Source organism: Gracilinanus agilis, chromosome 3 (genome assembly GCF_016433145.1).
Source record: "Gracilinanus agilis isolate LMUSP501 chromosome 3, AgileGrace, whole genome shotgun sequence".
NCBI classification, from domain to species: domain Eukaryota; kingdom Metazoa; phylum Chordata; class Mammalia; order Didelphimorphia; family Didelphidae; genus Gracilinanus; species Gracilinanus agilis.
In genome coordinates this window covers 421711332-421729473 of record NC_058132.1, presented here as the reverse complement: position 1 = coordinate 421729473, position 18142 = coordinate 421711332, and the positions used below count along the sequence as shown (strand labels likewise).

Genomic DNA, 18142 nt, shown 5'->3' with positions numbered 1-18142 from the left:
CCCTGGTGACTCCATTACTTATATTTTCCAACAGTTTGGCACTACCCAGATGGGTGGATAGAGAGACAGACAGGAAGTGCAGTTGGCCAGCTAGATTCATAAAGGAAGTAAGAGGGGCTTGAACATTCCAAGAGGGAGCTCAGCCATTGGGTGAGAGCTGAGAGTTCTCAACCAGTGGTGAGCTGCTCAGAACTTCTCAGCCCCCACCCCAGGTCATTCATAAATCTCTGTGGGTAGGGGAAAATACTATCAAGCTTGGTGTTGCCCCAGAAAGAGGGATTTTCTTCATTTCTTTTTTGTTTTTGATGGTTCTATTTTCTGTTGCTGTGTTTAATTGTACTTGTATTTAATTAATTGTGTTAGTAATTATTATTAATCAGAATAGTGGCTAGTAATACGATAAATTTTGTTGTTAGTTGGTCTGTTTGGGGGGTACAATGGTGATTGAAGATTGGATAGATTATGTATTTGTGATGTTGTGGAAAGGTGTTTGGGCTATTCCTTACCTGTGGTTTAGAGTTATACCCAGGTATTTTAGAGGGATAATGGACTTGGAATTGGCACAACCGATTTTGACAATCAACATACTGGATTTATTGTGTCACATGCCAGTTCTGATTCTGACTGGTTATGTTGTATACAAACTAAGGTGGATATTGTTTCATATTGGGTATTTTGTTAAAATCATTGTGACTTGGTGTTTCAGGGATTCTGAAACCAAAAAAATGTTAAGACTATTACAAATAAAGTTAGATAATTTAGAGTTATGTATGCAAAACGGTTCATTCTCTGGTCAATCACTTGGTACATCTCACACTGGCAATGAATATATGAACATGGGCATTTCTGACAAAGGTATTCCAACAAAGGCTGAGCTAGAACAACAGGCTCAAAATAAGGCTGAAACCCCCATTAATCTTTTTCCCCTTCGCGATCTTCCCATCGTTCGCAAAGATGGTGTATTCCATGTCAAACAACATACTCGATTCAGATCTGAAGATGTAGATAATCTAAAACGTAAGATCCCAAATTTCCACGATGACTCTGGGAAATTTGTGAAGATCTTCAAAGCTTTTGTAAAACAACACGATCCAGACTTTGAAGATTGCTGGTACGTGTTAGGGGAGATCTTATCACATCATGACAGAACAAAGTTTGTAGAAGAGACACGAAACACGGAGGGAATGACACCATGGCCTGTAGATTGGGAGGAACTGGACCTGAATTCAGTTCCTACCTACAGAATGTTAAAATAAGCACGTAAATCTCTGATTCAGGTTCTAGAGAAGCATGCTAAGCGTCCAAATTTATGGAGCAAATTCGAAAAGATCAGGCAGACAGCAGTAGAGACCCCTGCAACTTTTTTGGACAGAATCATAGAGGCAGCAGAAATGTATTTGAACATGAATATTCTAGAAAATACCACTGTAGATCATGTTAAAAGAATTTTTGTCAGAAATTCGATTCCACAGGTAAAGAAATTTTTTATGGACAATTACCCTGATTGGGAATTGTTGAGCTTAGACGAACTAAAACAAAAAGCAACATACGTTTTTGCCCAAGAGAAGGACAGGAGTAGTGATGACAAGGATACAATTATTGAAAATCTTAGGAAACAATTAAGGGAGGCAAATTCTCGAGCTGACCAGAAAGAAATAAGTGAAATCAAGGCGGTAGCAGCGTTACGGGCAGCAGAAAAGAGAAACAATAATAATAATTATAAGATCAATAGCAATTCAAACAATAGGAACCAGAGGCAGCAATCTTGTTATGTTTGTGGACGTATTGGGCATTTTGCAAGGGACTGCAGATACAGAAAGAGATCATATGGGCAGAGATGCAATAATAACAATGGAAATAATCAGTATAATAATAATTATGGTTACAGGGGAAATAATTGGAATAATGGTTTTAGTCAGGGAAATGGACAACAAAATGTATTCTAATGTCAGAATGCATGTTGTCAAGGTGTACAAGATCCTAATTTGGCAACAACACAGGATTACCTTCGTGCAGGAGCCAGGCCAAAGTATAGTCACGTTGTTCAAGGGAATATTACTAATGGTAACATGAATGGAGGGAACAACTTCATTATGAAGGTGTGCCCGAAGTTCAGAAGTGATTGATCAAGGAAATGGAACTAAAGTAAATGTTGATGAAATTGTATGTGTTAAAGATGATAATAATGTATTTGTGAATAATGGAAATGGTGCACTTGGTATTAATATTGATTTGATTCATGATAATAAGAATTTAATAATGGTAATGGGTTGATCAGTGTTAATTTAAATGGAATCAATAATAGTTTAATCAATGTGAATGATAATTTGATGAGAATTAATGATAATTTAAGTGGTGTTAATGTTAAATTATCTGAATTAACTACTAGTAATGGTGTAAATAGTACTTTAACTAATGTTAATGGTAATTTACCTACTGGTAGTAGTAATTTAACTAGTGTTGATAATAATTTGATTAATGTTGTAAATAATTATGAGAAAAAGAGAAATAATGTTGTAAATGGTGTTAGGAGTTCTAGTAAGAGTGGAATTAAGAAGAATAATAGAAATTGTAATTTGATTGTGAATAAGAACAATGATACCAGAATAGAGGTGAAAAGGACCAGTGATTTAAAATCCTGGGAAAATTCTGTAATTCTTGACGATGTTAACTTGGATGGACAGGAAATGGCTGAGCTTTGTTCTGATGTTACTGTTTTAGCTCCGGTGTTGGAAACTTTCCAACCTCCCAATAGTACTGAACCATATGTGTCTGTAACTATTGGAGATCAGATTTACGACCTTCTTGTGGATACCAGCGCGAGTAAATCAGTTTTGCAAAGCTTTCCTGCAGATTGTAGAGCTGTTGGAACAGTGGATGTTATTGGTGCTACAGGTGTGACTCAGAAAGTAGCTAAATTGCAACCAAAAATGGTGACCCTAGGACCACTTTCGGTGGAACATGCATTTTTGTGTGTTCCAGAGTGTCCTATGAATCTGTTGGGAAGAGATCTATTGTGTAAATTAAGAGCTACTATCCAATGTACTGAATCTGGTGATATTTCTTTGCATCTCCCAGAGGAATCTTTGAAGGCTTTTCCATTGCTTTTCTTAGATTCTAGCAGTACAGAGAATGATTTAGGTACTATCTATCCAATACCTGAGGATATACCTAAGGATTTGTGGTCAAAATCATCTACAGATGTTGGGTTGCTAAAATCAGCTATTCCGGTCAGGGTGAGGACAAAGGAAGGACCAGTTCCTTGTGTGCCTCAGTATCCCTGATTTTTAATATCCCTGGTGACCCCATTACTTATATTTTCCTACACTAGGTAGGTGACCCCCGTCAAATCATTTAATCCCAATTACCTAGCCCTTCTCATACTTCTGCCTTAGAACTGATACTTAGTATCAATTCTGAGACAGAACAAAAGTTCTTTTTTAAAAATTCCATCTCTGCCTGTACTTTGTAGGGTCTTCAGTATAATTTAGTGTTGTCCTTTGTCAAAAACTTTTTCTCTACATTATTGAGATAATCATATGGTTTTAGATGTTTTTGTTTTTTAAATGATTAATTATGTTGATTGTTTTCCTAATGTTCTGTCCCTGATAGAAACCCATGTTGATTATGATAAATGATTTCTTAGATAAATTACTATGAAGAACACAGAATCAGTCATTTTTTAAAAATTTCATCAATGTTTGTTAATGATATTGGTCTTTCTGTCTTTACTCTTTATCTTTCCCTGATTTTCATATTAAGACAATATTTACCTTATAAAAGGATTCTTGTATGATGCTTTCTTTCTCTGGTTTTGAGATTCATTTGGATGGGTAGTAATTGATAAAATTCTCTAAATTGATCAAGGTCCAAGAGTTTTTTTCCTTTGGTATTTCCTTTACAATTAGTTCAATTTCCTCTTCTGAGATTGGGTTATTTTCAGTACTTTGTATCTTTCAAGATATTATTTTTCTTCTGTGTTGTTAACAGATTTTGTTGATACGATTTTCTGCCCTCTTCTTTTTAATCTTTTATTTGTTCTTTCAAAGAATCAGCTTTTGGTTTTATTTTTTTTTATTTTTATTTTATTTTTTTGCTTTCCAGTTTATTTCTCCTCTAACTTTTAATATATCTTCTTCTTTGCTTTTATGTTATATTCTAATTTTTAAAGATGCATATTCAGTTCTCTCTGTTCTTTTTTTGTTAATTGACATTTATAGGCATGCTTTTCCCTTTGAAGGACTATCTTATCTTCATCCCAGGAATTTTTGTATGTTATTTCATCATTATCATTTTCTTTCACATAATTATTTCTTTGATTTCTTTTTTTACTTATTAATTCTAGTTTCATTGTATGTTCTTTAGCAGACACATTTAAGTCTTTTAACTCTAGTTTCTACAATATTTTATTCCATTCTGTATTTTCCCTTTTGTTTATCTTTCTGTTAGAATTTAAAGAGTAATACTGAATACCATTATCACTATCAAAATATCATCTGTGTCTTCTTGTAGCATAATTAGTGTTTCCTTTTATGATTGCTAAAGCATTTGGAACACAAGTTGAAATTTTATTTTGGTTCTTTTTTAATAACTTTGTGTTTTGAATGTTTGTCTTCCTTTCTCTGATAGCATAATTGCATTCAACTTTTGCTTTTTTGGATTCATTTGATGCATTAGTAAATTTTTGTCCAGCCCCAGATTTTTTTTCTATGTGTTCCTTTGCTTTTTAAATATCTTTTTAATGTTTCTCATAAGCAACAGATTGTGGGGCTTTGTCTTTTTTATCCAATCTATTACTTTTTATGTTGGATTTTTTATTCCATTCACATTTTAAGTTATGAGAGTTTTTATTCCTCCTTTTTTAAAATCTTTTTTATTCCTGATTTAGAATTTCTTCCCTCTTCTTCTACAAGCACTGTACTATATCTTTGCAAATTTATAAAAACAAAATACAGTACTATATGTCTTAAGATATTTTAGTTTAATATGTTTGAAGGAAACTTATTCTCAGCAGTTTCTCTTCCCCTCGCCCTCAAGGTTCCCCTACTGCTCCCATTTGATATCCCTTTCCCAAGTTTTGGAGTTTGATTACTAGTTCTTTTTCTTTCTTTTACCTAATTATTTAATCTTACCCCTCAGTTAAGTAGTCAAGTAGAAACCTTCTTCTCTTCCCCTCCCATTAGTTTTTAAATGTTCATTTTCTGCTCTTTTTTTCCTGGAAAGGATTTCTTGTCCTCATTCTCTTTATTCTCTATCTTTCTGGGAATTCTATGTTGTTATTGTTTAATTCATAGCCGAAAATTATACTTATTTAGCTTTTAATTCTTTTCATTTGTCATAGAATTAAAATTTTGAGATACCTGTATGAGTTTTGTCTTGTAGATCCCACTACTAGGATCCCCTTTTTCTGTTATACCTTATTTTTAGAAATACCAATTGCTACTGTACATGATAGAGAGAATATTGCCCCATGACAAGAATTTTCATATATCCTTAATTGTGCAGTTCACTATAGATTTTTGCTGTGCCTTTTTTTTTTCCCTTTACTTTTCCCCCATTTACTTTCTACTCTTTTCTCTGGGTCCATGGCTTCCCACTATTCTGGGCATCAGTTATCCTAAGATCTATGATTCTTCTGAGGCTGAATGAGTAATCTTAAGTGATCCTTCTAAGTCCCTGCAGGTACTAACTCATTATAATATTCCTATTTTCCTTTACTGTCTTTATTTTCTCCCATATTCATAGAAATATTCAGCTATGGTACCCCTCCTTACTACTGAAATAAGATTTCCCCATTTCTTCTTTTTCTGTCCCTCCATTTCCCTCCTCACCCATACTACTGTAGGCCCTCAGAAGAGAATGTGCAGAATTTATTTTTCCTGCATTATTTATCTTAAACTTGATTAGGATATTACATGTCACCCTCCCCCCTTTTTTCTTCCTTTCCCCTTTTCTGAATTCTGAATTCTATAACTTAGTCCCATAAGAACATCATTTCACTTGTTGACGGAGTATTATGAGGTTTTTAGGCCTTTTTTGTACCATATCATATATATTTTTTACTTTTGCTTTTGCCATTTTCTCTTCATATACATATAAAAAGAAATTTCCAAGTAGTCCCTGTTATTTTGATGTCTTTGGTATTTACAATTGTTTGCTCTTCTTGTGTTACTGTTGTCCCTGATACTTGAGAAACAATTTCTTCAGGTCTGGTATTCTTTGAAGGAGTGTTTCAAATGCCTCTTTTATTAATCTTCCTAGCTTTTTTCATTAATGATTAGGCTTAGATTTGCAGGCAGGTACATTGGGTTGTATCATAAGTGCTTGTACTATTCAGAATATATTATTGCCTTATTTCTGTTATTTCTGGTCATTAAAGAATAGTCTTATGTTATTTAAGTGTTGTTTCTTTTATTTTTGAACATCTTTATCCTGATCAATTTAGAACTTTTGTCACTGGAATTTTTGAATTTAGGCAGTATTTGTTCTGGACTCTGCAGTTGAGGGTTTTTTGTTGTTGTTATTGTTTTTATTAATTTTGGATTCTTTCATTTGGCACTTTATCTTCTGTTTTAAGAAGTTTTGACTAACTTTTATATTGTGTTGTCATGTTTAGGTTTTTAAACTTGTCATATTGTTTTGGGAGAATTATAATCATTAGGTTGTTTCTGTGTAGCCTGTCTTTGAGATTACTGTGTTCTGCTTGTATGTATATCGTGGGTTGTTTTTTGTTTTGGGTTTTTTTTTGTGTGTTTTTTTTTTTTGATTCTTCAAGATTATCTGTCACTTCAATGTATTTGCATTCCTACTTTTCCTCTCTTTTATTTCTTTAGTATTTCTTTTTTTTTTTAAACCCTTACCTTCTATTGTTTCCAAGGCAGAAGAGTGGTAAGGGTAGGTAAGGGTAGGCTACCCAGCAGCCCCCTCTTTAGAATTTCTTTAGTAAAATTTAAAACTGTGCTATAAATCAGTGGTTCCCAAACTTTTTTGGCTTACTGCCCCCTTTTCAGAAAAAATATTTCTTAGCGCCCCATGTCACATACCATCACCACCCCCAAAAGCACCTGTGGCCATCACTGTCCCCCTGGATCACTGCAGCACCCACCAGGGGGTGGTGGTGCTCACTTTGGGAATCACTGCTATATATCAAGGTATTTTTTTTTTAATTTTACCAATTATTTCTGCTGTATAGGTTGTTGATTCTGCTTTCACAGTTCTTATGCCCCTTCTGAATCAGTCCTCTGCTCATCAGGTGTTGATTCCTTTTCCGTTATCTTACAATATGTACTATAGATACCTGAACCCTTTTCTCTCATCTAAATGTTATTTTTCCCTCTTACTATTAATAACTGGCCTATTTGTCTGCATTTGCTCAAGACTTAATTGTGTTTTCTTTTTCCTAAGATCTTTTCAGCCTTTTTCTCTATTTTATTGCTCCCCCTTTGACTCCCTTTTCTACTTTCGTCAAAGCTGTTTCACTCCCATGCTCTGCAAGCTATAGTTCACCAGTTTAGATCTTTACCTAGGTGATTTTTGAGGGGACAGAGCTGGCCTCAGATTATCTGTTCCTCCGTTCTCTAGCATTATAGAATGTTACTTCTCCTTTCTGCTATCAGACTCCATTTTAATGTAAGAGACTGAATAATTTGCCATTTGGAGTTTGGTTCTCTTCTGCTAGTGGGACAAGGGGAAGAAACAAACTTTGGTGTGTAGAGTTGAGTTCTGTTGCAGATGGTAGTAGTAATAGTAGGTGAGATAGTGTTGATTGAGTAGGTTAAGGGTTAAGGATTATCCTCTGCTGAATTTTTACTTTGTTTGGGTTTTTGGTGTACCAGATTATAGAGATAGATGAAATTACATAGTTTTTATTTTGGACAGGTTTGAGTTGTGAAAATTAGAGAAGTTAATTGGGTCTAGTACTTCCTCTTGCTTTTATTCTACTCCTACTTTTTGATCTGCCTCTTGTAGCTGAATTTTATTTTGCTTATGAATATTGCATAACTTCCTTCTTAAACTCCCTTCTTCCTTCTCTATGTCCCCACCTATTTCCTTGTTGATTTTAGTATATTCTATGCCATATTCTGTGTATATGTGTTTAATCCTCTGCCTTTTCACATAGAAATGAAATTCATCAAATATCTGGTTCTCCCAATCTAATCTGCATGTGCATATTCCTTCCATATTGTGATTAAGAAACAAAATTTTCCCTTATATCCACTTTCCCTTACATATTCTTTTTTCTCTCTCTTTTTAAAAAATCTTTTCTTAAAACCATTAAAGCAGAACAAAAACCACTCCAAGGTCCAAAATGTCTTTATTTTCTGTGATTCTATAATAATAAAACATTAAAAGAACACTTATTTCTGTTTTGTCCACTAAAGGCAATATTTTGATCACCATTAAAGTCTTCCATTTATTTAAATGTCTTTATCTTTCTTGGTTTCCTCTTGCTTTCTGTGTTGCAAAGATTTAAGTCAGCTATGGACTTTTTATCAGAAGGATTTAAAAGTCCTCTATTTTATAAAAAGGTAATTTTCATCCCTGCCCCTGAAGCTGGTGCATTCCTTTACTTTCTATACCTCCTGCCCCACCAGCAACATAGAATTTACAGTTTTATAACATTTTATTATTAACATAAGCCTTTTTGTATATCATTCCAAGACTTTCTTTTCTTCATATTATTGTAACATAATCTTGTGTGATCATTACTTGTTCCTTGGCTTATCATTTTTTTTCTTTTTGGCTGCTTGTGTTTTTAACTTGATTTGAACACTTTGGACTTTGACAATAGCATTTTGGGGTGTTTTAATTTTCTGAAAGTTAACTGATGAGTTATTCTTTTCTTCCCCTTGCATTCTATCTCAAATATATTTGAACAATTTCCTTCTCTGAGCATTCTTTAAATGTAGCATCCAGATTTGACTGTTTTTTTTTCCCAGTCATGTTTTTCAAGGAGCCTAATGATTCAGAAGGACCTGCGTTTAAATCCCTCTTGTGATACTTACTGGCTGTGTGGTGCTTTTCAAATTATTTACAACCTCTTGGTACCTTAGACAACTAAATTGCAGAGTAGTTGCCAATTTGCATTGGTTCACTAGGAGTTCCCTCTAATTAAATCACAGGTCCAATTCAAAAACAACACTCATTTGGCTTTTAGTATATTTTAGGATTTATTTTATTAAAACTATCAGGAATTAATGGACGTAGCATTGTATTTGGAATCAGACAACCTCGTTTTGGATTCCAACTGCTATACAGGTCTCTACTTCATTTGTAAAATGAGGCATTGGATTAGATGGTCCTTAGAGCTCTAAATCTAATTCTGTGATAAAATTGAAATGGGTGCTCATTTTCTTGTTTCATGAATTGTAAAATTATCTTACATGCCTTCAAAATCTGCAGTTTTGTATTATTAGGAACTTAAGATTCATATCTTTGAGACATATGCTACCATCAAAGTACTTAAGTATTCATACTTTTTATTATGTCATTTAATAAAATCCACTGTGCTGATTGGAATCTTTTTGAGAAAACCTTAATTTATATCAGATATTGCAATTATTCTTTTTCTGCTTTGTCAGCTTCAAGTAGTTCAGAGGAAAGTAGAGAGAACTCTGAAACTCCTAAACTCTTACTACGGAACGGGATCAACAAAGGCAGAAGCAGAAACTTCATTGTAACTAGAAATAGAACTTCTCAAAGGAAAAATGGTAAAATAATCAGTAGCATTTTTAAATAATATATTTCTGGGAAATATTGAAAGCATGAAAATTTGATTGACCAGTTTAGTGTACTAACCATTAATTTGCTTTTTTATTTCATGTTTCTTACTGGATTTGTTCATTTTTTATTCCTTTTCTTTTAGGTTCTGTCTTAGAAAATGGTTGTGGTAGAAAAGCTATTCGCAAAAGGGTTTACTTAAGTGACTCTGATAATTCAGTACTGACTAGTGAAACAATCAAAAACAAATCTGGAAGTAACCGCAAAATCCCACGCAAGTGTGCTGCTGTTGCTGCTAATAAGATAAAACTAATGAGTGATGTAGAAGAAGATTTGAGCTCAGGAAGTATTTGCTCTACAAGCAAAAACAGCAGGAAATTGCCTCACCGAAATGCCTCTGCTGCAGCTAAAAAAAAGTTATTATATAATTCTGAGGATGATCAAAGTTTAAAGACAGGAAGTGAAAAAGAACTAAAAAACCAAAACCAGCCAGCACTAGAGTTGTATTCTGGTGCTGCTAGGAAAAGTGTCAGTGAAGCTGAAAATGGAAGTTCTGAGTCTGAAAATAATTTAATGGTGTCACAAAAGAATTGGCATGCTAATGGTTATAAAGCTCATGCTGCTACTGGTTTTACAACAAAATTTCCCTTAATAGAATCTTCTGAAGATTCAGAAGGCTATAATTCAGAAAATGACAGTAAGAGAACTCCTTGTCCATCAACTTCTACTCAGAAATCTAAGGCTAGAAAGAGTTCTAAGGAGAATATAGAGTCTGAGCCAGGTGAATGGAGTGGTAGAAAATGCAAGAAAACTTGTTGGAAGAGTACTACTGTATTTAGGAAAGCAAAAGTCCTAAGTGATTCAGAGGACTCTGTTGAAGATAAAAAAAGTGAAAAAGAAGATAGAAAACATTGTGAAATGGTGAACACATCTTTGAATTCAAGGGATTTGAAGGACGAGCCTCTTGCTGTTTCTGAGTATTATGGGAAACATGAATCTGAAACAGGTTTGGATTCTGACCATAGTTATAGTGACAAAACAGAATCAAATAAAAGGACAACAGATGTTATGAAAGGTAACAACAATAACCTAACTTGTGATTTTTCTTTCACCTCATACACTCATCCACTCTTTTTTTCCCTAGGCACTATTTTCAGCCTCTCATACCTCCTAATACTGCCAGGCAGGTGCACGCACACACATACACGCACGTGCAAGCATATACCATTTCATTCTGTTTATTCAAGATACTTTACCACCAACACTAGCATTTTCTCTCCTACACATTAGGAGGATTTAGAGAAGTTAGAAAATCTGAGTGTTATGATGTGAACCAACATTATGTAATTTAGAGCAAAAAAAGGATTGTTTTCAGAAAGGTTGTTTCTAAGGAAGATTTGTGATGGAATGATTGGTATCATACATCTGTTATGCAACATACTGTTTTGAATTCATTACAAATTTAGGTTGTTTGATCTTAATTAGACTCATAGTAGCAAGGTAATAATTTCCTCAATAGAATCTTCATAGCACTTCCCACAATAACTTCCAAATCTTCTTTACTTAGCCCTCCATCTTCCCTTTTCCTGATCTTGCTTCATATTTCACTGAGAAAATTGAAAACTATGTGACTTAACCTCCAACTTCTCCCCTGTTTTACATCTCAAAACTTTAATAATATCATCCCCAGTTTTCTCCTCCCTTTTTCTAGTCTTGATTAAATAAAAGTTGCCCTATAACCTTCACTCCACCAAATCCCATTTACTCCAAGTGATTTTCCCCTTTTTCCTGTTTTCTTCCACTTCCCCTCTTCTATTGTCTTTTTCCTTATTCCTTTCTCCCTCTTCCTCTCTCTCCTCCCTCTCATCTATTCCCAATATTTTTCTCTTCCACTCCTCCTCTCTCTTGCGCTATCTTCTCTCTCTTTGATCACTTATTTCCAATCTCTTCCTATATTTACTGATTCATTCTCTGATGTCTACAAGCATTTGTAGTTCATCTTTTTAAAAAATCACAAAAAACACATGACATTTTATGATGATGATTAGCATTTACATAGTACTTTTAGTTTTTTCAAAGCATTTTATATCTTATCTAATTGGATCCTTAAAAGAACCCTGGGAAGTAGCTATTTTCACTAATTTTACAAATGAAAAAAGTTGAGGCAAATAGAAATTGACTTGCTCTGGGTTACATAGCTAGCAAATCCGAAGCGGGATCTGAATTCAAGGTTCAGCATTCTGTGCATGTAGCTGCTTACTTTCCTTTCAAATTGTTGTACTTTGTTCTTTTCAAAGCCAATCTTCTAAAAAAAAAAACTATCTTTGTTGCTTTCACTTCCTGAATCATTGCAGTCTGGCTTCTAATGTCATGATGCATGAAACTCTCCTCTCTAGTTACCAGAAATAGCCTAATTTCCATCACTTTTTTTTCAATTCTTCATTCTACCCCTGAAGCATTTGACATTGTTAATCACTCTTTCTAGATTCTCTTGTCTTTGCATTTTTATGATCTTTTTTTATGGGTCTCTTATCTATCTGATATTTTTCAGTCTTTTAAACCAGAAGATCTTAAACTTTTTTCTTGTCATGTCCCTCTTTGACAGTCTTGTGAAGCCTGTGAACTTTTTCTTAGAATAGTATTTTTAAATGCATAAAATAAAATAAGATTGCCAAAGAAACCAATTAATTTGAAACGCAGTTACAAAATAATTTTTAAAAATATATATATGGACTGCAGGTCAAGAACCCTTATTCTAAGCCATTCTAGGTCTGGTTTCTCTCTAATCTAATCTTACCAACTGCTACAGGACATTTCAAATTGGATATCTCATAGGAAGTTCAAATTCAATAACAAAGCAGAATTTATTGTTTCTCCCACAACCTCTTTCCCACCCCTTTTAATTTTCTATTTCTTGAGCACCACTATCCAATCACTTAGATTCTTAAGCTTATATTCATTCCTAACTCCTTTGCCTCTTCCCTACAATCAGTTGCCAAGTCTTCTTAATTCTACCTCCATCTATATATCTCTTATCCATCCCTTTGTCTCTAATCCACACTTTCCATTTGCATTTCCTGCTTCAAATCTTTCTTCTCCAGCCCATCCTTTACAAAATTGCCAATGATAGTCCTAAAATTTAAGTCTGATTGTTTTACTGTAATGTTGAATAAGCTCCTATGCCTCCATCAACAGAGCAGAAAGAGAAAGGGATAGATGAAAGATATGGTAGAGCCAGAATCAACAAGACTTGGCATCTAATACCTGTAGCATTAAACAAAAAATCTCCTTAGGGTGTTTAAACAACTTGGTTCCAACCTATCTTTCCATTATTATATCCCATTTATACATTCCCTATTTCACTCATCTAGTAACCTTTGGTTCTTATCTATGACATTCTGTCTTTACAAACACAGTCCCCCATACTTAGTGTACTATCTTGAAATTCTCTATCTATTAAGAATACATCAGGGATTCTTAACCTTTTCAGTTTCCTGAATCCTTTGGCAGTCTGATGAAGCCTGTAGACCCTTTTTCAGAATGATATTTTTAAATGCCTAAAATAAAAATGCATGATGTAACAAAGAAGACCAATATATTGAAATAAAACATCAAAATACATTTTTTTAACAGTCTTGGACCATTTAGGACCTCTTTATACGCTTAAAAATTGCTGAACATTCCAAAGAGCTTTTGTTTATGTACATTTTCTATTGAAGTCTTTTATGTCTATTGATATTTACCATTGATAAGTTTTTAAATTATTACTTCATTTAAAATAATCATTCCTTCACATAAATAATATTTTTATGAAGAATAACTTCTCTAAAATGTACTCTCTCAAAATTGTGGGAAACATAGCATTATTTTTGCAAATCTCTCTAATGCCTAGTTTAATGGAAGATTACTGGATTCTTGTATATGTTTCTGCATTCAGTCTGTGGTGATAAGGTATTTTAATTAAAGTAGAAGAAGAAAACCCAGCAGTACACATATATGTAGTTAGAAAAGGGCAAGTATATCTTAGTATTATTTTGAAATTATTTGGGACTTCATAGAGTCTCAGAGACTCCAAAGGGTCCACAGTCCATTCTTTGAAAATCACTGTCCTAGAATATCTATTTTCCTTCAAAGTTCAGCTCAGGTTCCATTTTCCATGTGTTAATGCCTAACTTCATTTTATTTTGTATTTACTTTATAAATACTTATATGTCCAGGTTGTTTCCCCCAATAGAATATGTTTCTCGAGGGAAAGACCTCTTTTGATTTTGTCTTAGAATCCCTAGCATCTATCTTAGTGCCTGGCATGTAAAGGTGTGTAATAAATATTTGTTGACCCATTGGTTGACAAACTGATCCAGTCACTGATGGGTATGGGTCACATGAAAGATACCAAAATAATAGATCCTATCATATAAGATAAAAAGTTATGTTATATAAATTTCTAATATGATTTGGCCCTAGAATTTTTGAGATGGAAGTTCCAAAGAGACATTGGGTAATGTTTCTACTAGGAATTTGAGTCTTTTCTTTTCAACCTTATACTAATAAGAGTAGTAATTTACTTTGTTGTTGTTAGAAATTAAAGGGCTTTTTTCTCCCCTTCCCAGATTCAGTATCCCAAGAAAATGGACATAGCGGAAAAACTTCTAGGAAAAGGATATGCTCCAGTGACTCAGACAGCAATTCAGAAGTAGTTAAATCATTAAAAGCGAAAATTGGTTTCCGAAGGATTCCACGAAGATGTGCTACAATGGCTGCCAATAAAATAAGGTTAATGAGTGATGAAGAAGATTTTAATTCAGAAAATTTGTGCACCAGAAGCAATGGGTACAGGAGAAAGACCCTTAACTGTGCTTCTACTAAACCTAAGAATACATCGTATGGTTCTGAAGGAAATACGACTTCAAAGAGTGAAATACTGTTAAATGAACAAAGTACCTCTGAAGATCAACTACTTGATACTGGTTCTGATAGTAGTAGGAAAAATATCAGTGAGTCTATAAATGAAGACTTGGACTCTGAAAGTAATCAGAAGTGGCATACCACTCGTCTAAAATCTAATAGTGCTGCTTCTCATACAGTAAAAAATGCCCTGATTGAATCTTCAAATGAAGATTCAAAAAGCCATAATCCAGAATATGCTAATAGGAGGAAAGTTCCTTACCGGTCAACTTTGGTGCAGAGATCTACTTCAGAGAATAGTGTTGAAGAGGAAATGAGTTCTGGGGTAGGAAAATGGAGAGGTAAAAGAACCCGAAGGAAAACTCGTCGAAAGATTCTTTTCAGAAAGGCAAAGGTTCATCGTGATTTGCAAGACACAACAGAGTCTGAAAAGGGGAGGAAGAGAAAATGTTCTGAATCAGAAATATTGGAAGCTTCTGAAAAAACGACTAGCTCAAAGGCTAGTCCCAAATGTGATTCAAACTTGGAAACAGAAACAGATTCAGATACTACCTATAGTGATAACATAAAAACAAAAAAGAGAAAAAGGAATAGAAAAGCAAATGTCCTTAGAAGAGGTGGTAATACCTTTAAAGGTAACATATCTAAACCAATGAGATTACTAAGAAAAAGCAAACGGCCAAGGTTAAGGCTAGATGATAATGACTGGGAGGATTTGGACTATGCAAAAACTAAAAAAGCTCCAAGGCGTTCAAAAATAAGAACAAGAAATCAGGGTAGAAGAACTGTAAGATACAATTATGGGGATGATGATAAAGTTTTAGATGTAGAAAATGTTTTTGATACAGGTGATTGCACCTTATGACCTTGAGGAAAACCAGTTCATTTTTTAGAGGAATTGAACTGGAATTTGTGGTGAATTTTGGCTGTTCCAGTGATTTTTTTTTTGTTCTATAATTCAGGGAATATATTTATATTTTTCTATGAAAAAGTTATGAATGTCACTAAATCATGACTGTCCCTTTCCTTATTTTTCTTTGACTTTGCTTAGGTAGCAGCATTTAGCACAGGTGCCAAAATAAGTTTCATTTTGGGGCAGCTCTCAATTTTGACCCTATGTGACTACATATAGCAAGACTTTAAAGTCTGTTTTATGTCTATAAACACTAGACAACTGACTAGTATTAAATGATCATTATTTTCACAGTACAAGTTAATACTTTTCATATAGTTACTACTTTATTAAATCCTTAAGTAAGTCTTATTTTCTATTCTCGTTTGTGTAATATAATTTCATGTGAAGGTTTACAGATAACTCATAACAAGAGCATACTGACATTAAGATCATGGGAAGAGGAACTATTTACTAGGTAGACGGATACATTAACCATTTTGTTTTGGTTCCTTTTGGAAACTTTTATTGCCACCACAGTTCAATACAGAATATCAGCTTGATTAATTTTAGTTGCTTCCATGTTTCTTTTTAAATGGTGTTTGTTCGTTTGTTTTTTAAATATTTTTTTATTTCTATGTGTAAACTTGAACTTAGAAACTACTGGTAAATTGTTTTATCCTAGTCTTTTTTGTTTAAATGTTGAACATTTGGTTTTTTGTTGTGGTTTTTAAAATTCTAAATAAGGTGAGAGCCATAGCCTTTATTTTGTCATTTTCTTTTAACATCTGCACTAATGTATAAATGCTGTAAAGCTTGCTTTTTAGCCACCTGAAAGATTTTGTTTTTTTAAACATTAATGTATTAATAACCAAAGTGAATTTGTATTCTTAATTGCCTCATCCTTTGAAATGAAAGGGTGTGCCTTTGGTTTAAGAAAATCATATTCTTCACTAATTTTCCTTGTTATTTCGGTCTAGTTGAGAAAACATTTGACCCTTTTTCACCCTACTATTTAGGTGGATTTCCCATCAATATTGACATAATTATGGTTTTGTGACAGTGAAATTTCATCCAGGGAAATGAGGCAAATACTGTGTTCTCTTTGTTGTTTTAATTGATTTGACATCATTTTGCATTTCCATACACCCTGGGCTACTAAAGTAACCATACCAATATTAATGGCATTGGCCCTGATGTATAGATTTGTAATTTCTAAGAAAACATAGTATATTTTATTTGATGATTTTCAAAACTATTAAGATAAACCTGGCACCTAAACATTTTCTATATTGAAATAATTTATTTTTGGGTTTGCTAGGTCACCTCATTCCTGTCAGTATATTTAGCCTCATTGAGCTTTCATGTGCCTGAAATAGTACTTCTGATATATTTTATGTATTTTGCTAAAGACTGTTATATCCCCTGCACCTGTATCCCACCATGACTGGCTTTAAATTTAGGTTTGGCAACATCCAGAAAATCTATTTTTCTCTCATTTCCCTAAAGACCCATATATGTTTCCTAACAACGTGTAATGTCACCCTTATGTAGTAATATGCTCTTCTCTACCAGTAGTGTAGGATTGTTCTGGACATCATTGACACAACCTAGGATATCTGTTCCTATTATCTTATGGGGAACTTTGATTTCAGATAAAAGCTACCATCTCCCCTCACCACCAGTGTTAAGAAATTTGAATAAAAATCTAGCATGTTAGTACAATATTCTCCCCCTGAGGGAGATTGCTGTCTAGGGCACTAACCTAAAAGAAAATTAGAATATTCCTTGAAAATCCCCCAAGATACTATAATAAATTGTTATGAATCTAGTCCATGAACTAACCATAACTCTTCAGCTTTTTTTTTATACATTTACCACTGTCTTCTGTGTAAAGTATCAAAAATCTTCGGTGCATTTGTGTGAAACAATTAAATGGGCTTAAGTTATTGTATGAAGAAACATTTTCTTACTACTTAAGACTACATGTATAACAGAATGAGTATTGCTCATTTGGGCTAAATTATCTAGTTAGTCCAGTCAAAGTGGTTAAACCAATTGTTAATAAATACAGCCTTCATATTTTAACAAGAATATAATAGGAAAAAACAAGCACAGCATCCATTTCACTTTGTGACTGTAAAGATGTACTTGGCAAAGGTAAATTATAAAAACATAAAATAAAATAAGAACTTGGTGCTATAAAGGAATTTTGTAGTTAGGTTGTTTTAATCTTGGTTACTGTTCTCAACATTTAATTTTGAGAAAGATATACACACGCCCCTAAGAAAGTAATAAATGAAACTATGTTGACTTTACAGCATGTGAACTTCATAGATTTTTTTAATTTAATTGTTTACATAAAGGAATGTGAGATGATTCCTATACAGAAAGTACTATAATTATTCATTATAGCACAAGTGTAATTGTTTAATAAAAATTAGTTTTTCTTATGTTCTATACTTCTGTTAAGTAGTAACTTAAAATAGTTTAAGATACTGAGATTTTATTTCTCTCCAGAAAAAGGAACATAGTTTAGCCAAGTTTAATATTAATGGTTTCAAACTTTTAAAAACTGGTTAGCTATAGATAATCTTGAACTGTTAATATTCCAAATTTACTTAA

At 33.4% G+C, this 18142-nt stretch overlaps 1 protein-coding gene across 2 annotated transcripts in view; it reads left to right on the top strand.

Moving 5' to 3' along the window:
* BRWD1 (bromodomain and WD repeat domain containing 1) overlaps positions 1 to 17816 on the top strand; it is a 172902-nt gene extending 155086 nt beyond the window's left edge. For both annotated transcript variants that reach the window (XM_044670302.1, XM_044670303.1), the window contains 3 exons: positions 9582 to 9710; positions 9866 to 10795; positions 14331 to 17816. In XM_044670302.1, the coding sequence (XP_044526237.1) occupies positions 9582 to 9710; positions 9866 to 10795; positions 14331 to 15490 (2219 nt within the window). In that variant the 3' untranslated portion in view covers positions 15491 to 17816. The remainder of the gene's footprint in view (positions 1 to 9581; positions 9711 to 9865; positions 10796 to 14330) is intronic.
* Positions 17817 to 18142: the final 326 nt, after the last annotated feature.